Source organism: Leptosomus discolor, chromosome 21 (assembly GCF_034619465.1).
Source record: "Leptosomus discolor isolate bLepDis1 chromosome 21, bLepDis1.hap2, whole genome shotgun sequence".
NCBI lineage: Eukaryota > Metazoa > Chordata > Aves > Leptosomiformes > Leptosomidae > Leptosomus > Leptosomus discolor.
The window spans coordinates 6,353,725-6,379,120 of NC_141411.1; the positions used below are offsets into that span (position 1 = coordinate 6,353,725).

The window sequence follows — 25,396 nt, forward strand, 5'->3', positions numbered from 1 at the left end:
AGAGTGTGAAGTGCCCCCAGCATCACCAACTGCTGTGCTTCAAGGAGCCAGAGGTCTCCATCAATGGCAGAGGACCTCCTGGGTGGTTTTTATCATTTTACTTTATTTGCATGAAGATAAACTGCGTCTTTGTCTGTACAATTTCTCCTTAAATACTTGGCAACCCTTAAAAAAATGAAAAACAAAAACAAACAGAAAAAAAAAAAGGAAAGGAACAGTGCAGGCTACAATATCAAAACAGTACGATGCTTGTGAATAAATAACCCCCTGGGGCAGCTGGGGGACACGGCTGTTCGGATTGCACAGGGCTGGTGAACCCAGCCCTCCCGGGTCATCACTACCCTGTCCCCTGGCAGCAGGAACTGTGGCCAGATGGGGACTGGGCTGGGCATGGAGGACCCCTCTCTGCTCTCTGCCAGCTGCTAGTTGCCTGGCTCGGCCGTGGTGCTGCTGACGTTTTTGTTGGTTTTGCAGCAGAAGTACTGGTTCCAGATCTGCAGGAAAGCTGTCCGGAACTTCTTGATCCTGAAGGCGTAGACAATGGGGTTCATGGCCGAGTTGCCGTGGGTGAGGAAGATGGCAATGTAGGTGAGGATGTGTGGCGTCTCACAGGATGGGCAGAACAAGGTGATGCAGTTAAGGACGTGCAGAGGGAGCCAGCTGAGCGCGAAGAGGAAAAGGACCAGTGCTAATGACTTGGCGATCTTTAGCTCCTTCCCATAATACTTCTGGGGGTCGTTGGAGCTGGAGGAGACCTTCTTGTTGAGTTGCTTGCGGATGAGGTTGAAGACTTCCAGGTAGATGAGCAGCATCAGCAACAGCGGAGGCAGGACCCAAACGAAGAAGTTGAAGTACACCATGTACTCCATGCTGATGACTGTCTCAAACTGGCACTTGATGACAAACTCCGTGTGGCTGGCGTTCAGCTCCTGAGTCCTCCGCATCTTGTTCAGGTTGTTCCAGCCAAACATAGGGGTGAGTCCCACCAGAAAGGAGACGATCCAACAGCAAGCAATGGCCACTGCTGCCCGCCGGGGTGTCACCACACTCTTATACCTGTGGAAGAGACAACCACCACAGGAAAGACTTAAACACAAGTGGGATGCTGTGCCTGGGAGTTAAAACTTCTCCACGTGAGGTGGCAGTGCCCATGCTGAGATGGCATGATGCTCCTCACTGCCTTCCTTGGCAATCGGTAACAACTTGTCCTGATAGATTTGTTAACGGACTGGTTTCTCTGCCCTGGGGAACCTCACCCTGTCTACCACCACCACCCCTGGCCCCAGGGGTTGGTAGAGACCTCAGACGTGATCCCGGAGCTCTGAGGGTTGATGTCAAGACAGGAAACACGTTAGCAACCTGGAGTGTGCCTTAGTGGTCAACCTTCATATCTAGGTGGGTTTCATGTAGCTCCAGCAGCTGGCCTTACATCTGAGCATCCTGCACCCAGAGCAGCAGGTCACCCTTTCCTCTCCCCATGCGCCAGCCCTGCCAGCACCCTGTCCCAGACAATTACCCCTGCCCTGGGGGAGGAAATCGCCAGCAAAACCATCCTCTGGGACCTGCTGGGCTGGAGGAAGGATCCGCTGGTGTTAATGGATCCCTGGGGAATCTTCTGGGCACAGCCTGTTTCATTTCCTAATGTGCTGGGCCGATCGACAAAACCCTCTTTCCTAATGGGCTGGTGCCAAGGGATGGATGAGAGCAGCTGTGCTCCGCTGGGCTCCGCTCCCTCCCTAATGCCACTGGGGAGCACACTGGGGCTGGGCTCATCACTCCAGAGCTCTCCGAGAGGGAAGTGGAGCCTGATAGATTGATTTTCCCCCTGGCACTCAAAGGAAATCTTCTCCTTGGAGGCCAACAGCCCAAGTGTTATTGATTTCCACCAGACAGGACTGAGCAAAGGACATTCTTCTGACAGTTTGCTGGGTTTTTCAGCGATGCTGGTGTTCACCCAGCCATGGGGACCATGTGGAGGTGGCTGGCAAAACTGGATTTCCATCCTGAAGCTCAGAGTTCCCTGCTACATGTCTGCAGCCTTTACCTGTGGTGGAAAAGTGGAACATCTAGGGTCTTTTCAATACAGCCAAGAACCCAAACCCACTCTCCCTCTGGGCAAGGTGTCAGGGTGGGAGCACAGAGAGGCACAGGGTGGAAGGGGAAAATTGGTCCCCAGGCATCCAGAGGGTTCAGCTTTGCTGAGTCAAACCCCTCTGGTCTGGGAAAAGATTCCCAGCATCACAGAGGCAGCCAGGTCCCGTGGGAGAGAGGTGGCAACACAGGCTGCTGTTTCCTCTGAGATCTGAGGCTGGGACTAGAGGGTGATTTATTCCTTGTGGGGAGGAGAGAGGGCAGGAGACCCTGAGAAAGGTGCAGAGCTGGGGCACGGGGAGGACGAGGGGTGGTGGGAGAACATCACTGCTGTGGGCCAAGAGAAGGGAAAGGGTGGGGGACATGGAAGCAGCGGGTGGCTGAGGGATACTGGAGGCTCTTGTGGGGCTGTGTGCTGGCCTGTGCACCCCATGTTACTGATAACAGGTCCTTGGGGAGTGCTGATGTACCCTTCCAGCTGTGACACCCCACTCCCACCTCCCCAGGCTCGAGCAGGTTAGGAGGGAAATACTAGAAATAACAGCACCAACCCCCCCTGCCCTAGCTCCTTCCCTCTTTGCGGTCCCTGGAAGCTGTGCTCCATCTCCCCGTTCCTGGGGGTTTCTAGGGTCTTCTCCTGATTTTGCTGAACGCATTGCCATCCCGGGTGCTGCCCGCCCTGCACAGCTGTGTGACAGCCATCAAAGGAGAGACAAGGCTGCTGAGCAGCTGCAGGGCCACCACGGTCCCCAAACACCCTCCCAGAACTTGCAGCCAGCACCCAGGCACAGAGCTGCTCCCAGAGCACCCACCCCTTCTCCCTGTGCCCTCACGGCTGCGTTGGGGGAGCACACGGGACAGAGTGAGCATTGAGACCCTGGTGTTAGTCATGAACCAGGGCTGGGTCAGAGGACACAGTGTTCACTCTTGCAGCCAAAGCAAAAGGGATGGGGAAGGGCTGCAGGGGGCCCAGCCTGGACGGTCCTGGCCCCCTGCAGCTCCAGAACATTGCGTGTTGTTGCAGATGGCTATCAGGACAGCTGTCGAGGTTGTGCAGACCTCAGGTCCCTGGATTAACACAATCTCGCATGGTCCAGAGTGTGTAACACACACATAGCAGAGCAACCGCCCCACACGCTGCTGGCTGCTCATCCAGCTCCTCGCTTCAGTGCACGTCGCTCCCACCTCCTCGCTGCACATCCATCCCTTCTAAACACACACCCATCCCTTCCCGATGCACACCCATCCCTTCCCGATACACATCCATCCCTCCTCGCTGCACATCCATCCCTCCTCGCTGCACATCCATCCCTTCTAAACACACACCCATCCCTTCCCGATGCACACCCATCCCTTCCCGATACACATCCATCCCTCCTCGCTGCACATCCATCCCTTCTAAACACACACCCATCCCTTCCCGATACACATCCATCCCTCCTCGCTGCACATCCATCCCTTCTAAATACACACCCATCCCTTCTAAATACACACTCGTCCCTTCTCAATACACACCCATCCCTTCTCAATACACATCCATCCCTCATTAACACACATCCATCTCTCCTCTTCACTGCAATCCATCCCTCTTCGCCTCATATGGATGCCCCCACCTCGCTGCGCATCCGTCCCTCCTCCTTGCCACACATCCATCGCTCTGCCATGGTCCACATCCATCCCTCCTTGCTGCATATTCTTCTCCGCCACCTCGCTGCACATGCCTGGCCTGACAGACACAGCAGTTTGAGCATGAGGACCTGGCTGTCCCTGCTCCTCGCTTCACTTCACACGGTGAGGTTTAAGTGTGGCACCACAGAAGCAGCCAGCAGCTGAGAGCAAAGCCTGTCCATGCATCCCCCTACATGTGTGCACCACGGTCACAGGAATCATGGCTGAACCTGAAAAATCCGTAGAAAACAGCAACATTTGGAGCTGGAGCTTTTGTTCCTTTTGCTCCTTCAAGAAACAAGCCAAGGGCAGAGGCAGCTGCAGCACCCTGCAGGGAAATGTGCTCCCCAAGGGCTCACAGGGGCCCACTGTCCCGTCAGCCCTACACGAAGGATGACAAAAGCCACAGAATGACTGACTTCCCCCTCTGCCCTCCCCACAGGGTCTGATCACGCAGCTCTCATGGGGATCGGCTGCTCTGAAGGCTGCAAACCCCACTTAAAGGAGGGAAATACAAGATCACACCTAATGCTCAACCCCATGGCACAGGGCGTTTGGGGGGGGGGGGGGGGGGGCACAACTAGCAGAGGGGTCAGGGACAGGCTTTGCTGTTCCCGTGTTTCTTCCTTGGTTATGCCGTAAAGAAAAAGCCTTTCTCATTTACCTCATTTTGCACTAATATGATAGGGCTGGAGTTTGGGATGGGTCTGGGAGGCACAAGCACTTAGAAAATGCTGATAATGCCTCACAATTAATAAATACTCTTATTATTATCAGCAGCATTGGAACAATTACTAGCATCATTGCAATTTTATTACTACTATTATTTTTATTAACAGCTGCTACTAAAACATCCATGATAATAGCCACCACCATCATCATAACCTTTGGGGTTTTTTTCCTTTGTCTGTGGGGTTTTGAGCCTTACCATAATTGCTAGATTTTCCTCCTGCCCTCCCTCACTGGAGGTTTTTGCACCATCCCTTCCCCACAGAGATGGGCATTGACTCAAGCCCTCCTAGACACCCTGCCAGCAGAAAGGAGCCTGGAGGGAGCACAGCAACCATCCAGCATCATTGATATCCTGGTGAAATGAGATGGGTGGGAGCTTCGGTTTGGTGTGGAACAAAAACGTCTTTGAGGGTTTGGAAAATAAAGCAAAGAGGAGAAATATCAATTATTGATAGAGTGCTGTTTGCATCCCCAGAGGAAGCGCAAGACGTGATGGTTGGAGGCGGAGGCAGAGAAATAGTCCCCAAGGGCTGCGCAGAGCTAACGAGGAGACATGGAGCAGGTTCCTCCAGGGAGAGGTGCTGCCTCATGATGGGATGCTCCAGGAGATGTTGCAGTCAAAGTTTCTTGGGCTGAGGATGGAGTCACTGGGGGAGACTCTGAGGCCCCTTTTCTCCAGGAGATCATGAAATGTTCCCTGGGCCCTCACTCCAAGGACACTATGTGCCCTCCATTCCCTTTCCTCATCATTCCCAGACTAGATTCAACTTCTACTGCCACATCTTGATGTGGCCAGACCTCTGTGTCCCCCTCCACTGCAACCAAGGGAGCCCAGCTCATCCCAGTACCTCTTCCTTAGGTGTCTGGCACTGAGTGGGCAAAGCCCCCATGGCCATCTAGCATACCAAGACACATCCAAAACCAAACGGAGAGTGGCATATTCATTGCATTTCTATTGATTTGACTTTTGTCTTGGGGTCTGTTCCCCAAAGAGAGGTGAGGGCTCATTTCACAGATCTCCAACCCACAGGTCAATCGAGATCTAACACTCACAAAACATCTCCTCTTGTTTTGGTTGTCAAAGCTTCAACGATTCCAGGTCTGGTTTGAGTAAAATTTGTTTAGTTTTTAGTATTTCTGTGAATACCCTTTTTGTCCAGAAAATACTTGCAGTTGTCCAGCCAGCCCCAACATGCAGCTTAGCCGGTCCTTGCTCTGGTAGGGTTTATTGCAGTGCAGTTTCTGGGGAATTAATTCACTAATGAAGGCAGGCCATCGCTAATGAAATGAAGCTGGAGCCAGTGTGGTAGGAGGAAAGGAGGCCAAGCTGACATGAAGTTCATCTGCACTATGAACGCAGCAAGGAAAAGCAGCCAGAGCATGTCCTGATCTAATTGAAAATCTCAGGACAGAAGTGCTTTGATCTCAGAGCACTTTGGTTTCTGCTCCTTATTCCTGGCTGTATCTTTGCGTCAGATCTTTTAGTGTCCTAGAGGCCGCTGGGTGAGAAAACTCAGATGTTGGTGTTCAAAACTGCTCAGAAATGCGAAGCTGAGAAATGCAAAGTGGCATCCGAGTTCTGCAAGGGGTAATCTCAGCCACAGCTCAGGGCTGGGAAAAGGAGGTCCCTGGTCATCTGCACAAGGTGGGAAGTGCTGCAGGAGGGACGCTGCATGACAGAGGAACCCTGATCATGTCTCCTTTGTGACATCTAACCCTGGATGTGAAAAGTTTATTGCTTCTTCAGTCTCTTGCTTTGGCTATTTTCCTCCTTCCCTTCAGATCTCTTTTGGGCTTCATTTATGTAAAATCCCTGAGCTCAAAATTGTGAAGGTTAGGAAAGATTTGAAGGTGTATTAAAATGTCTAAAAAGGTCTGTTAGCATTGGCATAAGTGTCTCTCAGTACAAATATCCCCCTTGCATCATCTGAGTGCATCTCCTATTTGTTCACATCCATCCTATGTGACAGTTGGGAGCTTTGCGGCTCTTTGGGGTCAAGCACCAGCCCCTCAGCCCTTCACACTCCTGACACACTCCGTCCAACAACTGTAGCAAGTCAACACTAGTGATGGGCCCACGTTGTCTGCAAACATGGCTTGAGCTGTCGGATAGCTCCCACCACAAGGGCATTTCACACCAACTCGAGTCACCCTGGGAACACTCACAGCCAGGATGGGGCTGACAGGTGGCAACGATACAACAGTGGAGGTGATGTGAGAAAACATCTCGTGGGCAGAGAGGTGCCGACACTGTCTCAGCATGTTGCTCTCATGATCACATCAGTTCTGGTTTTCCACCTTGGAAGAAATGTGGGCTTGTGACCGCTGGTGAGTGCGTCACCATGTGAGCAGTGGCCTTGGGAAGGACAGATGTCAACCAACATCAGCCAAAGCTGGATGGAGCTCTCCGTGACAGCCTATTCCTACAAATGCTCAGAAGGGAAGAGACTGGCCCTATCAGCATCTCCTCTGGGATGCATGGGGCATTGTCCTGATCCCAAAGTCCCAGACTTGTTGCTTGCCAGATGACGGCTGGCAAGCAAAGATGTGAAAAACCAGTCCAAAACCCATGGAGAGTCTTTCAGGTGAACAGTAGAGTGCGTCCTTCTGTAGCAAGGACGTTGGTGTTGGCTGGTGGTGGAGCCTCTGTCCTGCACCAAACCAGCCCAGCAACCTCCATCAGCACAGTATTTCCAGCCTGACACCCATGTCCTACCACAGAGACACTTCCTAGTGCTCCAAAGGGACCGGGAGGACCCAAGGTGCCCTGTGCACTGTCCCATCCCAGCACCTCCGGTTGCTTCATCTGCAAGAAATTTGAGCTGTGGGAGAAACTTGAGAAGTGCCAGCAGGCCCCTGGGACAAGAGGGGACAGGGGACATGGTAGGAAAGGACAGGCCAGGTGGCTGCGGCAAGGCGGTTTCCACTGTCCCGGCCTCAGACTCCTCGCGTGACCCTGAGGAGCTGACTTGAAAGGAGCTGAGGAGGAAAATACCCACATCTGTTTGCTTAGGGTGAGCAAGAGCTCAGCTGGAGGGGACAGTCAGGTGAGGACAACATTGGGTTTTCTACAGGTCACACTTTCGGTGGGGCTGCAGCAGGTTCCCATGGCAGGAGAGGCACCGATGGGAACAGACATCTTTTACCCACCACGCGTGCAGATGCGGCTGCATCCCACATCTCCACCTAAAACCTCTCTGGTAGCCATCAAGACAGAGCCTGGGTCAGGCCTGCCCTGCTCCCATCATCACCAGCTGCCCCAGTCTGGAGCACGCACTGCGACAACCCAGGGGACTGCAGGAGAAGGGTGCTCGGTGCTCCCTGAGCCATGTCCTGCAAGAAGAGGTGGGGGCAGGAGGTCCAAAGCTGAGAGTCTGCTAGGCGGTTCCGGGGATGAATGCAGGTCCTCCCTGCCAGGCTGCTGCGAGCCCCCCTGTGTACAATCCCCCGTGATTTCAGCAGTCAGTGCCACCGCAGCTGGAGCGGGGCTCTGCAGAGGGGCAGAGCAGGGCTGGGACCCCCCCCCCAAGAGTTAGAGAAGGATTTTCTCATCATATGGTGTCCTTTCTGCTTGGTATCATCTCTACGAGAAGCTGGCACCTTTCTAAGCTCTGTAGCTTAGCCCACATGTGGTGATGTGGGGTTGCAGCAGCTCAGCACCCCAGGCTCAGCAGAGAGAGGAGCTGGGCATGACCAACGTTCTCCTTTGAGGACCTCTGCTCTCAAAACACTTTGGATTTCCTCCACTGCAGTGGGAGGAGACAGCACCACACCACAAGGCTGCTTAATGCAAACCTCACTCAAAGCCATCACGACAGAGACTGAAAGCATGTGCATGGGAGTGTATTGCACAGGGTTGTGCGCATCCCACTGAAGTTCCTCCTGGTCCAGTCTGTGTCTGGGGTTTGGTTTTACCACCCTAAAATGGTCACTCTCTGTCTAGGGCTTATTCTGCAACAAGTAACTGCAAAGCACAAGCGGCTATGGCTGGGTGAAGCAGCTGGCAAGTCCACTGAATGATTCTAACGGCTTTTAATAGCCAGTAATTCTTTAATGGATAAAGGCGAGGGTGATTATAAGGCTTTTGAGAACAATTCCACCCCACCAAAATTGACTGGTCCCCACACACTGAGACGCAGCGTCCCCAGGGCTTTGGTGAACACTTCATTTAGCAGTGGGTGAAGCTGGAGCTGGCCATGGCTCCAGCAAATGGCAAGAAAGCGACAGAAAAAAGAGGTTTTGTTCTTTGAGCTTTGTCAGAGCAGGTTGTGCAGGCACCTGGACCATTTGCAGTCCTTCTGGACCCCAGACAGGGTCTGGGGAGATGATGCTGCCTTGATGTGAGTTCGGCCTTCCCTGACACATCTCCTGGTGCCTTTGAGGCACCCTCGATCCCTGAGGACTGCAGAGGGATGTGGGCATATCCAAAAGTGGCCATAGGGACACAAACATCCCCACAAGAAACAAGTGAAATAAGCTACAAAAGGGCTTTATGGGCTAAAATGCCTGGAAATGGGGAATGATTCTTCTACAGGACAGCCAGCCTGTGCCGGTGTATCCTCACCCCAGACTGGCAGTACAAAACATGAGAGTCCATCAGGGAGGCCCATCCAGCGGACGGCTACAAGTGTGGGAAGCAGTGTCCTCCCCCGGCTCCAGCGGTCCATGGCGTGGAGCCAGAGGCCAAACACATCCCCCCACCTCTGCCGCTCTCTTGATGCCATCAGCCCCGGTGGGAGCAAGCCTCAAAGCACACAGCGCAGCTCATCCCACCTTGAGCTTGGCATCTCCGTGGGGCAGCATCACCCACAGCTTCATGAGGCTGCTTAGGGGCTTGTTTCCCTGCTCCCCAGTACCCATACACACCCCCACACTGGCCACCTGTTTTTTGAGTCTAAATGCACCATATTTTGGGTTCCAGCTAGAGGACTGAATTAAATTTTTGCCTGCTGAGCCAAACAGAATTGTCTTATCACATCTCTGGTCCCTGGGATGTTAGGAGCTGCCACAACATCACACCAGCCTGGATGAGTTCATTGCCAAGCACACCCCTCCTGGGGCTGCTCCTGGCCTTGAAGTAGCTACTGGCTGGATGTCTGCAGCCTGCTTCCTTCGGGATGTCTGTGCCGCTGGGCTCCCCGGGCTCTGGCGATGAATCACAACCCATCTTTGGGAACAAACCACAGGCTTCCAGTAACTGCAGAGCTTCTTTCAGATTACTTGCCCAGTTGTCCTGATGTCAGAGGTGGGATGTGAGTAACCTCAGCGGCATCTCCACCATGGACCGGTGCCTATGGCTTCCCCTTGGGCATCTCAGCAGCTCCCACAGCAACACGGTGCTGCAAGGGGAAGGGGGAGCATGGGAGGGCTGGAGATCGAAGGGAGAGAAGATGAAAAGCACGGGGACCTTGCACACATCCTTCCCCTTCAGGCTGTGCCCCAGGCGTGGGGGAGACACTGCTGTTGTCAAAGAAGGCAAAGGAGCACGTGTCATCCACCGCCACCCAACGAGAAAGGCAATTTTTCTTGCCTCCTTCAAGCAGTATCCTTCACCTCAGCGGCAAATATAAATCTTTTATGCACACAAAGTTAATCTTGTTTCCAAACTGGGCTTGGTTTACAGCCTGTGGCTGGATCCTGGCACGTTCAGGTGCTCTGTCGCTGCGTAAGCAGCAATTCTCAGCAAGGACCAGTCACCTGGGGCTCAGCCCCCTCATCCTAAATGTGGGTGGGGATTAAGCAGGAGGCTGGGGATGCCCAGGACCTCTGATGCCTGATGGAAATGATAATTTAATTTGTGCCTATCGGGGAGTGCTGCCCTCTAACGCCAGGCAGACCCTTTGTGCCCCAAAGGGAACTGTGGGCAGTCTGATGTTGTGGGCAGCACTGAGTGCATCCGAGGGTGCTGAGTGCCTGCGCCAGGGCGGCCATGCTCTGGATGTGTCACCCTCCTGCTGCCATTTGACAGTTCTGAGGGTGTACCCAGTGTCCCTGGTTAGTGGGGTGCAAGTCGCACTGAGCCGTAAATTTGCCCCCAGGCAGCTCCAGGGCTCTCTCCCAGCTCCACCATGTGTGGTCACAGCCCTCCAGGAATTTCCCTGGATTGCTGTCTTCTCCCTCCAGGACCCTGAGGTAGGTGGGAGGGAATGATTTAACACTATTGGCAAGGGCTGCAAAATCATGAAACGAGCTGCAGAATCTCAGAACTGGGGGGAAAAAAAAATGCGATGTTCTTGTCTTTTGGCTCCTGGTTTCAGGCAGCAGATTTTCTCTGCAATGCAAAGCATGAGAAGTGCTGCTTTTAAAGAGAAAAGAAATAGAAGTTGAGATTCTTCTATAGCACCAGCACTTTGGGAATTAGGGCACGTAGAGAAGAAGAGCCCAGTCCCTAAGAGATAGCAGTGAAATTATGAAAGCTGGCTACATCGCTGATGGGCAGCATGACGGGCATGATGGACTTGTTTTCAGTGTTACCCCTGTGCAATAAATTTACTGGACATTTTTAGTGTCTAAACAGTTTTGTTGTAAAACAAAAAAAGAAATTTGATGTGCGAACATCTTCTCGGAGAAGAGTACGGGTCTGGGTCTGAGGGTGGGTCCCGCACGGCCCCATCACACGGCTGGGACCCTTCTAATGCTGGGAGCAACCCAACCTCCAGCAGAAAGCCATTTCTGCAAGGCAAGAAAGTTTCAGGAAAAATTGCTCAAACCCCACGTGCATCCCTCTCACCCAGCATCGTGGTAGGGAGATCAATGTGCTTGGCCAGGAGTCCCAGGTCATCCGCCCTCGCCATGCCGGACCATCACCCTGTGGATTTGGCCACCTCAGAGGCTCTCACACATCGGCCTTGCCTCTGCTGTGGCGCTTACCTGGGGGCGGATTGCCCAGGCCTGGCTCAGCAGCTGATCCTGTGTGTCTCTGCGTGTCACTGTGTGGTTAGAGGAGTCGGGGCGATGCACTCGTGTACAAAGGAGAAGGGATAAAAGGCAACATTGGCCATCTTCAGTGTCAATCCAGGACTTTGCTGGATAAAAGCAGTGGCTTTTTCAATTACTATTTGTATTGTACTTGAATTTTTCTTTGCATTGCTTATTTTCATTCTTGATGCAAAAGAACCTCTTTGAAATGAGGACTCTGAAAATCAGCCCCCAAAATGGAGAAGGGAGGGGGAAGAGGGGAAGATGAAGAAAGAAGGCAGCTCTAAAAACCACTTAAAATGCTAAATCTGTCAAATGTGGGCTCTATGAGAAATTGAAATGGAACAGCAGATAAAAAAATGCCTGGTGTGGTTGGGCTCTGAAAGGATCTATGGCTCATTTTCCATCCCACAAAACACTGTGGCCTGCAGAAAGCCGGCCGTGCTAGGAAGAAGATGCCAGCTAAGGAAGCGCCTGGTGCCATCTGTACAGCACCAGGGCAGGTTGCCCAGTGCCACCATCCGTCCCTGCATGTCACCACCATGCTCTGCAAATGCTGCTGAATCAAAGGAGGAGTTGGTACCCAGAGGAGACCTCCAACCAGTGAGTCTGAAAAGCACTGAGAGCCATTAAAAGGTAGGAGCAGATCAGACATCCCAACTAGAAGGGAAACAAGAAGAGTCTTGAGACCGGCTGTTGGCATTTCATCTGCATGCAACAGGACACCGAGCTTTGCTCCCTCAGTAAATGGGAGGCAGGAAACTGGAGATATCATCTCCCATTAAGAGGTATTAACCCAGCCACGAAGCAGGGCTGAGGTGTGTCTTTATCTCTCCAATGCAGAGAGACTTTTCAGAAAAAGATATGTCCTAAATTACAGCTGGAACAAGAGATTACTATTGGCTGCCTTTTAATTTCTTGGGTTTTACACTTCTGCTTGCTAACCTGACTCCTGATCTTGCAGTTAACAACGGAACTCCTCAGTTTATCAGGCTACAACTTGTTATTGCTGTCCAGGATCCTCGCAGCACAATTTGTCACTGCAAAAGGAACATTTCCCTTCTTGCGCGTATCCCAGCTGAAAGATTAGTACATCCAAGACAGAAAAATTGGCTGGAAGCTCACAAAATAAGGGAGGTTGTTTTCTCCACCCAATAGCTAAATGAGAATTAGGAGTGCCAACAAGATCTACTGTTTCTAAACCTCAGAGGACATGGTAACCCAAACAACCAGTTCAGTGTCTTCTGTCCAATGCATATTTCCCTTGATTAAAAGATCAATTTCAAATTAAAAAGCAGTTGGACTAATTTAATTTTTTTTTTGCTAATAAGTTGGCTATATGTACTTTCAATTAGTGAAAACTGTTTTGGAGATGCCATTTTGTGCTATAGTTGACTTCCAACTTCCATCCAAACATAGCTTGCCCCAAAGCTTGAGTAAAACCTGTGCTATTCAACCCTTCCCAACACCAAAAAGAGCAGAGTACACACGGGTCAAGCCATTAAGTTATTTATGTTGGGATGAATTTGCCAGTGCCGATCTATATATCTTGATCAGCCAAATGAAATGCCAAATTAAAAGTGAAGGCTCCAGTTAACACCGCAATCAAATGTTCCCTCATTGCAGAGGATCGATCTTTTGCCAGAAAAACAAATAAAAAGCGCAAACGCAAAGCAAACCTGAAGTTTATTATTTAAACTCTGTTTCCTCTTTCAGATTTAAAAGATTACTTATTCCCTTGGAAGAAAATGGATTGACCTTATTGCCTAGAAGGAAGCAGCTCAGTATTTCCACAAGGATGGTGGGGAGAAAGAGCTGAGACCCCGGACTAGGACTTGCAGTGAAATGCATCATCTGGGCAGAAATTACACCCTGCGCATCTTCCTCATTACTCTGGTGGTTAAATCCAGGCAAGGAGCGATGGGCAGACGTAGCCTGAGTCTGCCCAGCCAGCTTGGCTGGTGCGGAGCATGGATATGAAGGCTGCAATGGGCCAGGCAGGATCGAGTCCTCCTCAAGCACAAGGACTGTGCCGGTCCCTGTGAATACAGCGAGGGGCCTGGCATCCCCCTGCCCTGGTGCACAAGGGATGTGCAGTGTTACAAGAAGGTCCCCAGGCTGCTGGAGATGGAGGTGCTTTGCTGTGCTGGACCTGTGGCACTTAGGGCAGGGGATGGCCCTATGGCGGGTGGCCGTCTGCATCGCTGGTGCTGTGAGTGTCGTGGGAGGGGGTGTAAAAGCAAGACGGGGATGGCTGCTGGTACCAGAGCACCTTGAGCTCCCTTTGAGCAAACAGATCTTGCTCAGCCCATAACCCTGTGTCGCAGCGGTGCTGAATGTGGGGAATGATCTCCCTTAAAATAAATCCCTCTTGCCTGCACCCACGCAGGCGCCCACCTGGCTCTGCGCAGGCTTTGCCACGTCCATCTGGACGCAGGCTGTGCTCTGAGCTCTCTCCCAGTCTCGACTGCTCGGTGCCACACTGAGAAAAATGCATGTTTCATTTTTGTGTGTTACAAGGTTAAAGTCACTGAGTGCTGTTACCAGTGCAGAAAAGAAAGAGAAATAATTTAGTCTGTAAGACTGCGCTGATTATGGCTATGTCTGAGAGCATTTCTCAGCGTCAGCCTCTCAGTGCCTTTGCAGAGTTTGTAGCATCATTCCCTCTGTGAACAGATGGGGAAACTGAGTCGCAGAGCAGGCTGTGACATGCCAAATGAAGCAAGATGAACTGAGTTGAATGAGAAAGCAACCCTGGCGCCAGGAGCTGGCACTTCCCATATTTGAAGGAGGCCAAGAAAAATCATCCCGGTCTCTGGATGCAGGGAGAGAAATGCCCGGAGAAGGCAGATGGACAGCCATGCCAGTGATGTCCTGGCTTTCTGTGCTCTGGCCCTCCTTTGTGGAGTGATGGAAAGGTGTTATTGTCACCCCAGGCAGGGCCTGGGACTGGTGGATGTCACCTCCCTGCCTCTGTGTCCCTGCAGTCCTGCTGGGGCACCACTGGTCCCCAGGGATCTGTGTGCAAGAGCACCACAACTGGTCTCAGGGATGGCATGGGTAGAGGCTGGCGAGGAAGACAAGGGAACGGGGCTGGGGAAAAAATTCCCTTTCTTCCTTCAGCTCCTTTTTGGGAATGGAGACTTCTGATTGTAACAAAAATCCAATTAAATCGCCCAAGACCAAGGCGGCTGCTGAAAGTGGTCCCCTGCTCAGTGCTGGGGAGCAAAGCCCAGGCAAGGAAGGGATAGCGGGAAGGATGGAAAAGGCAGTGAGAGATGGGGCAGGGGCATAAGCGGGAGCTGCTAGGTCCCATCGGGCTCTGTGCAGTGAAAACCCAGACACCTCAAATCTTTCCAGTGGCCGATCCTGCTTTGCATTGCCCTACATCACCAAAACCGGTCCTTCCTCCTCTATTTGCCCCCCATCACCCATCTGGCCCTTAGCCCATAGGCAATTGCTGCCGGTGTTCTATAGGAAGGAGGATCTCAACCCTTGGGGTTATTTTATACTCTCTTGCTGATGGCATCACCAATGATGTCTCCTTAATACCCAGCACTGCCCATTCATCCGCCCGCCAGTTGGAAAGGCGGCTACGTGCCCGGCAGCAGGCTGCAGTGGGGCTGGGTGCTGGCGGAGTAGGGGGTGCTCAGCTCATTGCTATTCTGCAGGACACCCCACTGGCTGTGGGGCTGTTTTGTGGCCACCTTGGAGAGCATCAATTGCTTTTTCTTGAAACTGGGCATCCCATGCAAGAGCCACGTGCCTGTCCCGGCAGATGGACAGCCGTGCTGCCAGACAAGGCACATCCCTGCCAGGAGCCCGTACAGCCTCTGGGACACCTGGTTTCCCATTTCATAGGCTTGAAAGTTCAGGTCACCTTGGGTGAGATATATGCCAAAAGAACTGGGTCCCTGGGACCGCTCCTCCCAGCTCATTGGCAGCCTGCACACTGGTTCTCCCCGTCTCTCAGTTCCTGCCTCCGTCCCTGCTGCGTCTGGCAGGATCACTTTGAAAAATCATTAATTTATCTCCAGGATAAACTGATGCTGTTCATATTAGCTCAGCTGTCCTGGCTGTCATTTCCCCAGGCTCTGAGATGGTGCTGTTGCCCCAAGGGAACAAGCCTCTCAAGCTGTCCCTGTCCCTCCCTGGAGTCTCTCGCCTGCATTGTCTCCACCATGTTCCTTGTCCTGCTGTCTGCAAGGACCACAACCCATCATGATCTGCGACTGGGCTTCCCTCACACCCTTGTGGGCAGGACCCTGTAGGGGTTTTCTCTGCCCTTCCTCCAGCCAGAGTTTTTCTTCCAGCCCATCGATCTCTTTCCACTCTGAAATGACTCCCATGTGTGTCATGAAGAAACTCATCTCCCAGGTCATTTCACCACAGTGCCTCCTTCACATTTTCCTCCACTTTTCCCTCCTTCTTTGTGTTGTGGTGACCTTTCTATCCCGCCTACCTCCACACCAGAACATAGATCCCACCAATACACCGACTTTCTGGATTTCTGACCTCTCTTGACTCCCTCATGACTGGTCCCACCAAACCCCCTCTCCATGCCAAGGCTCGTGCTGTGACCCCTTGGGATGAGTCATTCCTCCCTGCTGTCAGGCTGATTTTGAGCACGGCCATTTGGATGCAGCCGCTGCATGGCTCCTGTCTCTGAGCCTTTGCCCAGCCCTGCCTGCTCTGCCTTAGAGGCCCAGGGACTTACAGGTCCCAGGCCACCCAGCCGGGTGTCTGCCATGTCCCTTCAGAACACATCCCCCTGTCCAATAGTCCCTTGTGTTTGGGTACAAGCTGCTTTGAGATGTCCTAGACAGGAGATCTTGTTGGGTCTGGCCTTGCTGACCACAAATTGTAACTTTGGGTCTGGGGGTGCCTCCAGATCAGACTTGGAAAATGGAGTCTGGTGGGCTTTGTCTCAGCTGTCTCTCATCCAATCTTGTGGCTGAGATCCCCTTTCTGGTCAAGAGAGTTAGCCTGGCACTTTTAAGACACATATTCTAACACCATGAACAGAAAAACGCATGCTGTGATACACCCTGTGGTGTAAAAAGAGGTGTCGGCACCTTGGTATAGGCAGGTGGCCATAGCCTACGTCTGACTGGAGTAAGACAGATGCCACATGCATGTGCCAAGGCCTGGGCAATGAGAGGGAGACCAGCCTGTGGCCCTAGAGCCCATCACTGGGGAGGTGGCTGGTGCGGGCTCTGTGGCAGAGGAGTGCCTGAGCCTGCCTGCACACCCAGCCCTGACCCCCTGAGTCAATTATTTCTGCTCTGTTGTCTGCTCTGGATGGTGTGGAGCAGAGGTGGGACCGTTTCTGTAAAGACCAGGTGATGATGACACCTCCTGTTGATGGAGTCACATTCTTCCATTTCACGGGTGGGGGAAGACCCAAGATCCCCCATCAAAGGGCTCCTGCATGCCGTGAGACAGCTCCAGCACTGGATGGCTGTGGTGACGGCACACACCATGGTGAGCTGGTCCTGACTCATTCCTGACATGCTGCCTGCAGGGCCAGGCTGGGCTGCCAGGGCCTGGGCAGGCTGAATCAGCAGCTTTTGCTTTGGCAGAGCCTCCTTCTGTAGGGTGTTTCACTTGCCCTATTGCCAGCAGCTGCACGGGGTCCTTGGAAAGCACTGGACACCAAGCCCCCATGTGCGTCACCATCGCCTCCACCAACCCAGCACCCTTGGAAATGCCCCAGTCACTCCAGAAAAGGGAAAACCATCTCTGAAGTGCTCAAGTGGTGCTGTTGGAAGTGTGGGTGTTCCCAGGTGGTTTTTGGGCTCCGCTGCTCAACCACAGGTCTGGTGGACTCTCGTACTGTAGACACAAGACTGTCACCTGCAGTGAGTGACCTCACCTTACTCACTGCAGACACCTCCCTGTCCATCCCACCATGTCCAGCCCTGGCTGTTGGTGCTCCTCACCTTTTGCTCAACGGGGACCTCATGGTCAGTTTATATTGCTGTGGGATGAAGAAACACGAGCTGGCTAGTGTCCCATCTGCCCGCTTTGTAGAGTAGGTTCTCTGGGGTTATTGGTACCCCACACACCTGAGTCACTGCTATGGAGGTGGCAAAGCCTTGCTGCAGCCCAGGAGGACCATTTGGCCTCCCGGACAACCCCATTTCATGGAGTTACACCTTCATGGATCACCACGGCATGGACTGGGAACATGGAGGAGCCTGGCTGCCAGGGACCCTGGGCACAGTTGTGCAATGAGATGAACTGACCACTGCACAGTACATGAACAGAAAGGCCAGATTGTCCCAGGATATCTCAGCTTCCATAACTGCTGTACCCCAGCCTCCATCCCTGCCTGGTGGGTCACCCTGAGCAAGCCACAGTGCTGTTCCGTGCCTTAGTTTCCCTGTCAGCAAATGTGCTATTTCCCTTGCTGGGAACATGCCTTCAAATTTACTGGTGATGCATTGTCAAGGGTCAATACTTTAACCTGAAAATCAGCAGACGTGGGGAAAAAACAACACTGAAAATGTTCCCAAAGCATGATTTTGGGGTGCAGCAGGTGAACACCAGCAAGAAGGAGCTGGTTTTCATTCATCACCCTGCAGAGCAAAGCAGGCAGACGTAAGCCCTGCTGAAGGACAGATGTTGACTTACAGCTAACGGGGTCAGGGCGAAGTGCTACCCTGGGCAGATTACCCAGCACGGGGACCATGTCTTGCCCTGCTCAGAGATACAGGAGAAAGGCTGGGATGAGATGGGGTGCTGCTGCCCAGGAAGCCTGTCCAGGGTTTCTGGAGGCCACGCATTTCCCCTTGCCCTTTTAATCCAGAAGATTTGGGAATAACCCCAAATATCAGCAAGTCTGGATCATCCCTGCACAGGATTCACCGCTCTTCTCCCCTTCCCTCTGTGCTACCAAGAACAGAGCACCCCACAGTCAGACCCTTGTGGCATCCCAAAGAGGGGGACATTTGCAAACCCCAGCATTGTCCCTAAGAGCCCAGGAGCTGGGGACACTGCTTACAGCCCAAGTTGCTTCCTTCTGGCTGGCATGGCAGCGTCTGCAGCTTTTTCGAGTGACCTGATTTTGCGTCTGTCGGGAAACGTCTCGTGGCATTGCTGCAGCAGCTGTGCGTGCTCCCGCCGAGCCTGATCCAGATGTCCCCTCACCGAGGGAAGAGCCCTCGTGGCTTTGATCTCTGACTTAGCATGCTCTTGGCTGAAAATTACTCTGCAGATCACAGAGTCATGCTGAAAACCGGCTCACCTGGCTGTTTACCAGGATCTCAAGACCGATATAACCTGCCGGTAAATCCTTTCTCGTTTCTGAGGGTTTGAGTATTTTGCTGATGCCTGAATTGAGCTCCTGGTCCTGGACTGGCACAGCTTGTCTATGCACCCCAGATCTAGTTCGAGCAGAGCTTGATGTGAAATGCTTGCTCTGAGTTAGCACCCACACGCTGAGCTGGTGCAGGGTGCCAGAAACTGCAGCTTGGAAACAGCCCAAAGTCTCCAGCAAACCTCTCTTCACTGAGATTTCTGCCTCTTATTATCCATCCTTGGTTCAGATCTGCCTATTCCTTGGGAATGAAGGTCTCCACAGGTGACCCTTGTTTGCTAAAAATATACCTGGCAGGGGGCAGCAAGGGAAGAAACAAAAGAGAGGGCTGCAAAGACCTGCCAGTCTCCAAAATTTCTCCGGTTTAGGAAAAATGGGAGTGTTTTCCTTGGAAATTAAATCTGCTTTCACAAGGGCAGGGCCCATAAGGATGGTTGGCATCTTTTCATTGACTAAAGGAGGCTGAAAGAAACCTAGATGAGCTCCTGGGCACGAGAGCCCCCCTGCAGCCCTCCGAGCTCACGCTTTCCACTCTGAGTCACCTGGATGCTTTTGAAATATTTCCTCCAAATCTAAAAATAAGTCTTGGAAGAGCCATGGTTTGGTTTATTCACTTGCCTGGCTGGACAGGATCACTAACCATTGCCCTCACTTATCGTCTGGTGTTTTGGCCAGGCTGGTTAGAGACCTCTCCAGCCACCCTTGCCTCCCTGGGGACTCATGAACACCATCACTCGGCCAGCAAATTGCCCTTGGTTGGGGCATACCTTTCCTTTTCTTAATTTCACCCCATTGCTCTGGGTTGAAACCCTTGTGCAAGCCTGAAAAGTTGCTTCTGCAGTTTGATACCTCCCTGCTTCCGTGGGTACCATCCCCATGGGACCAGCTCCCACAGGCACTGGGGCCACCATGTATCCCAGCCTGCTCCAAAACCTCCATCCTGGACATACCTGCTGGGTCCCACAGCCTGTGTCCAGGGAGGTTTACTGACACTTGGGAGTGCTGGAAAGATTTCCCATGGGCTCCTAGGTCGTTTGGTGCCTGGGAATTTGGTCCAAAGCAGGATCTCATCCTGATATCCTCCTCATTCCCCATCCCATGGCAGCAGGGTGCCCATTGCTCTCCTGCCAAGACCCTCCATGAACTCTCCGTGGAGGAAAGGGGGAAAAACCATCTCGGATGCGTGCCCTGCTCCATGACCCAGCTGGCTGGGAGTGACGAGACTTCCCAGGCTTCCTTGTGACCCAGCCCCAGCTGGCCTCACGCCTGCAGCCATTGGCAGGCCTGGAGAGAAGGGGAAAGAGCGCTGCAATCCTGGCAAGAGCCTGAGCTTAGGCAGAAGCCTGAAAAACAGCTGGTCCAAGGGGGTAAACCTTCTCCCTTCTACCACTGGGTCCATCCAAGAGCTGACAGGCTACCTGCAAGTCCTCCTCACCTCCTGGCTTGCAGGTGCTGCAATCCGGAGCCAAGGGATGCTCCTGCCATCCCAGAGCTGTTTTATCTTGTAAGGCTCAGGACAGGCCACTTATGAACCATTGGAGAATGCCAGTGCTGTCTGCAGACCCTGCTTTGCCCTGGGCTCCACCCTCGCTGCACCCCAGCCTCCAGTCCCCCGTTTCCTAACAACTTTCAGCCTGGTTTGGTCTAATTTCTGTGGCTCTGCAACCTCACATGTGCCTTTGAAACCTTCAGCAACACAAAACGCAGCTCACCCTGGTGGGATGCTCCTTGGGATGCTGAGAGCAGGAAGGACAGGACTGTGGGGGCATCCCGATGTTGGGGACCAGACACAGAGGGTGGAGGACCCTTCTGTGGAGTGAGAGGGCCCACGCACAAGAGTTCTTGCTACCAGCAGATTTCTCCAATTTTTATCTTCCTGGCAGACCTTTCCAAGTGTTTGAGGGAAGAGCTGGTGATCCAAGTGAAGTGGACAAGGTGAGGACCTCCAAGGACGTGCCGAGACAGGATCAGGCTGCATCCATGCATCCAACATCCCTGGCCAAGGGGCTGTGGTTCAGTGTGTCTCGAGGACCCCAGCTCTTTCTGCCACGACCCTCTCCAAAAAAAACAGCGCAGCATCTCAGAGCAGAGACAGGGGCCATCAAGTGAGCAGAGGCTGGCGCCAAAGGAGCTCCAACCCCCCACAAACATCCCTTCGACACCGTCCGCTCCAGCATCCTGCCACCAACCACCACCGCAGGGATGCCGAGGGGCCGGTTCCTGCCGGACGCCCCCAGCCAGCTGCTTCCCCTCCCTTTGAACTCGTTTCATCTTCCCCAAGCACGGCTGCAAGAGGGAAGTTTGGGCTGGGCTGGAGGACCCCGCTGCGCCCAGCTGGTGGGAGCAACAGGACGGGGGTCCTGCCTTGCTGCTGGGCAGGGAGGAAGGATGCGAGAGGGGAGATGTGAGTTTTTCCACCAACATAAAGGCAGCAAACCTATTTTAGGTGGTTTCCAGCTGTTTAGAGCGGTTCCTGTGGAGGCTGGGGAGCGTGGTACCCTCTGCTCCAGCCTGCTCAACCTGAGCGATGCTCCACAGTCAAGAAGAGGCCACTTGTGGGGACGCAGCATCCTTCAGACCCCAGCGGCCAGGAGGGATGCTACCCAGGGATTTGGGACTGAGGGAAAGGGTTCAGTGGGATATCCTGGTCCCCCACTCATGCTGGGTGTGCAATGGGTTTACCTCCAAGAGCAGGAGGAAGGAGATGCCAACTCAGAGCCATGCAAGACCCCTTTCCATCCCACAAAATCTGCCTTCACCTTGCACGAGTGGCCCACGTTCCTCTGTGTTTCTTGTGTCCACAGGAGTGAGGAGGATTCCTGAGACACAGCATCGGATGCCACTGGGGCATCTCCCACTGCCATCCTGAGACACGTTACAAATGTCTCAGGGCACCATTTGCTCAATGCATGCTGCCAGCAAACTGCCACCCTCAGAGCCACAAAGCTCCGGACCCCTCAGGGGGGCTCGCCCTCCAGCTAGGTGCACGGGCAGCGGAGGGGACACTGTGTTTGCTGGAGGGAGGAGCAAACCTACAGGTTGTTCCCCCAAACCTGAAGTCACCAGGGCCGGGGTGTGCATGGGAAGCCAGGAGCCAGAGCTGGGTTGCGATGCATCTAGTTCCCCCCCTTCTATCCAAGCTGTGCTTTCAGTCCTGGCTCTGTCTAATTAAACAGAAAGCCTGGAAAGTCCAGTGGTAGCTTTGCTTCTCCTTCAGACAACTCTTCCCGGCCAACAATCCTGTTGGCTTCTCACCCCAATTGACCAGTCCATGACAGGGACATGGAAACCCTTGCCACCCCTTCATGGAACCCAAAATGCAAGTGGTGACTGGGTACCCCAGAGCGGAGACGGCGTTTGCAGGGTGGTCAGCATGAGGGTGGAGCAGGGCTGCACGGATCCTCTTTCCTTGCTGCTCGCAGTCGCTGTTGGCGGCCTCTGTGAAATGCGTTTCACTTCCCTGCTGTCCTTTCTCCTCAAGCTTCTGCAGAGCCAGGGCTGCCTGTGAGTGGCTAGTGTGGCTGAGGATGTGGGGGATCCCTGTGCACAACAGCCCACGAGACCCCCTTGGCCACCCCAGGCCACGTGTGGGTCACGCTGGCGAGCATCCACCCCGTGCCAGGCTTATCTGGGGACTTTCTTTGGCACAGGAGCAGGCTGCGGCGTGCACGCTGTCTGCTGACCCTGTCCTCTCCGTGCCTGATGCTGGCAGCCACGTGCTGGAGGGGATGTCCCTGCTCCGTGTCCTGACTGCCTTAGGGATGGGGCTGAGGCAGAGATCCCCCTGCATCGCTCTCCACCTGCCTGCAGAACTCTGTGGGATGCCATCACTGCCCAGGACTCATTGCCATTGCTGCCTGCAGACCTCCGGGGTCGTTCGCTGAGGTCTCCCAGGCACAGGAGGCCACACATGTCTCGCCAGGCACCCAAGTCCTGCCGAGGAGTCGCAGGCTTTCAGCACCCAGCACCGATTTGCACACTAGTGGGTTTGGCATCGCAGTGAGGAACGACACCACGAAGCCGCGATTCGAGCTGTCAGCACCGTAAAAATGTTTTCAGGATCGTCTTTTTTAGTGTCTAGCAACAGGTAGGGAGAAACTTGAGGCATTTCAGATTCAGGGAATATTCTTTAGTGGTGTTTTCTGTCCTATTTGTGATCTCTAATGTTGTTTTGCTGTTGCTGTGTCTAGGGCACAAAATCACCTAAAATCACCGCATATGCCAACTGCCAGGAATTCACACCGGTGAAAGAAGGAAACATCTAGCAGTAATGAGAGCTGGTGAAACCAAACCCTTCTTGATGAGGCTACGAAGATTTTCCATATTAAAATAGGCTACAAAAAGTCAGAGCAAAAATCTCACGATGCCAAGTGCTCAGGCACATAACGGAGCAATGATAGTCAGGGTTGATATTACAGAGAAAAACCCACCTGAACTATACAGCACACAGGGAGCTCTAACTTAACATTGTTCCCAGGGAAACTCATGGGTTCAGGGCAGAAATCTCCCCAAAAAGGCCCATTTGATGCTCAGAGGCAGCACGGGAGGAAAAAAAGCCTGGGGTTGTGAGTAAAACGACTGACAAGAGCTAGGCAGCATTGCTATATATAAAGCCGCAGTCCTCCCACACCTGAACCCATCCCCACCACACAGGGGATGCAGGAGGAAAAAGTACCAAGAGCACTGACAGGGTGAGAATCACTTCACTTACACCGACAGTCTGGAAGACGAGGATTTTTCAGGCTGGGAAAATCACACTTTGGGAGGAAGTCGGGAACAGCCTGCAAAATCACGTGTAGCAGGGAGGGGGTGGGCAGGGACTGTAGTTTTGCCTATCCCCCCCTCTCCTGCCTTACGCTCCTTCGCAGAGCAGCCTCCACTGACCATGGCTGCAGGAAAAACTCCAAAGCAACAGATCTCTGGCCTGATCCAGTGGATCTGGGGACAGAGAGCACTCCAGAGCAGTCAGTCAGTCCTGACACAGGCACCTCCTGTTCCTGTCTCCCTCTACGGGAAGGTGATTCCTGCCCCAGGAAGGGTCCTACACCCGTTGGGGTCTGGGCAGCTCCTAACACAAGGGGGCTGGGTCCCTTTCGGGAGATCTTTGTGCTGATGAAGGACTGTGGACCCCTCCAGTAAATGGGCTGGAGCTCATGTCTGAACTGCAAAGGGGTCAGTGGATGACACAAGCTGGGTGTGTGGTGGACAAGCCTGGCCAAGGTGTCCCTGAAGCCCAGGCGTGTCCTGGGACAGAGCAAGGGGGACAGGCGACAGCATCTGCACAGTGAGGGGCCGAGCTGGGACGTGTGGGCTGCACTCGAGCAGCACCGATGCTGACTGTCACATCCCCTTCCAGCCCCACTGACACACTTTGGTCCCACTGTGGAACCCCAGCCCCGCAGCTGCCTCACCCCAGGCCCAGGACCTGCAGCACCACACCAGTGGGGAGGGAGCTGGCCACGAAGCAGTTAAATATCTCCTCCTGGAGGAGCAGACTTCAAATATTGTGCAGCCCCCTCATTTATGCCCCGTGGTACTTGCTGTGGACTTGGCTTTGACAACAGATACAGATGATGAGAAGGGGCAAAACAGGGAGCAAAGTCATTTGTGGGGCAGCCCCATAGCCAGGGGTCTCTCCTGGGTGAGCTTGTCCTATGAGGTGTGCCAGGCTGTCACCTTGGGTCCCTCCAAAGCCTAAAGCTGTGTCCCACATGTCCCTGAGCAAGCAGGTTATCACCCCCAGGCTCCTGGGCTCCCCATGCCAAGGGAAAACCTGGGTTGAAAACAAATCTATTGTCCCCTTTCCTGTCCCTCAAGCACCCTGCCAGGTCCTCTCCCGTGTGCATTGGGACACACTTTGTCCCATCCAGGGGGACCCCAAGAGGGGCTGCCCTGCCTTGTCTGCCAGCTGCCACAATGCAGTCTCTGCCTGCACACGCAGCACCCCCCTGAACCCCCAAGTGAAGCTGCCGGAGGCTCCAGGACCCCCCAATCCCAGCCCAGCCTGCCCTGATTTCTGCTGCAGCCAGATGTGCGCGGGCCAGCAGCGTGGAGGAAAACCTTTCTCCCAGTGCTTCTCCAAGAGTTTGGGGCACCCTTGCTCCCTTTTAACCACTGCAGAAGCCACAGCAGAACCCATCCTGACACGTTTTCCTACCTGACAGGGATCTTCACCCGCAGGTATCGATCCACAGCGATGGCCAGGAGCGCCAGGATAGAGCTCTCGGTGAGGATGAGGACGGGACAGGCCACCATGAGGCAGCTGTAAAACTCCGTCTGCGGTCCGATGTTGATGATGATGGCCAGGGGGATGACCAGGGCCCCCACGGCCACGTCGGCCACCGCCAGAGAGACGATGAAGCAGAAGGTGGCATCCCGCAGCGCCTGGTTCATCTTCACAGCCCAGATCACCAGGATATTGCCCGGCACGGACACCAAAGCGATGAGGACTTCGATGGAGATGTAGGCAGCCTGGAAGGCTGAGACGGGGTGTGCCATGATGCTTCGGTGTCCCCCCCCCTCACGCTGGGGTCCCTCGGTCACCTGCGAGCGCACAGGGAGGCGGTCAGCAATGGCATCGGTAACTGCGCTGCGAGCCGGGACGGAGCGTGTGCGGGAGGGGGGTGGGAAAAACCAACCCAAACCCCTCTCCTGCCTCTGCCGTCC

At 53.7% G+C, this 25,396-nt stretch overlaps 1 protein-coding gene across 1 annotated transcript; it reads right to left on the reverse strand.

Moving 5' to 3' along the window:
• Positions 1–422: 422 nt before the first annotated feature.
• On the reverse strand, positions 423–25,228 carry ADORA1 (adenosine A1 receptor). The gene is made up of 2 exons (XM_009951070.2): positions 24,888–25,228; positions 423–1,056 (listed from the first exon to the last, which is right to left on the reverse strand). The coding sequence occupies exons 1-2, from the start codon at positions 25,226–25,228 to the stop codon at positions 423–425; spliced, it is 975 nt and encodes a 324-aa protein (XP_009949372.1).
• Positions 25,229–25,396: the final 168 nt, after the last annotated feature.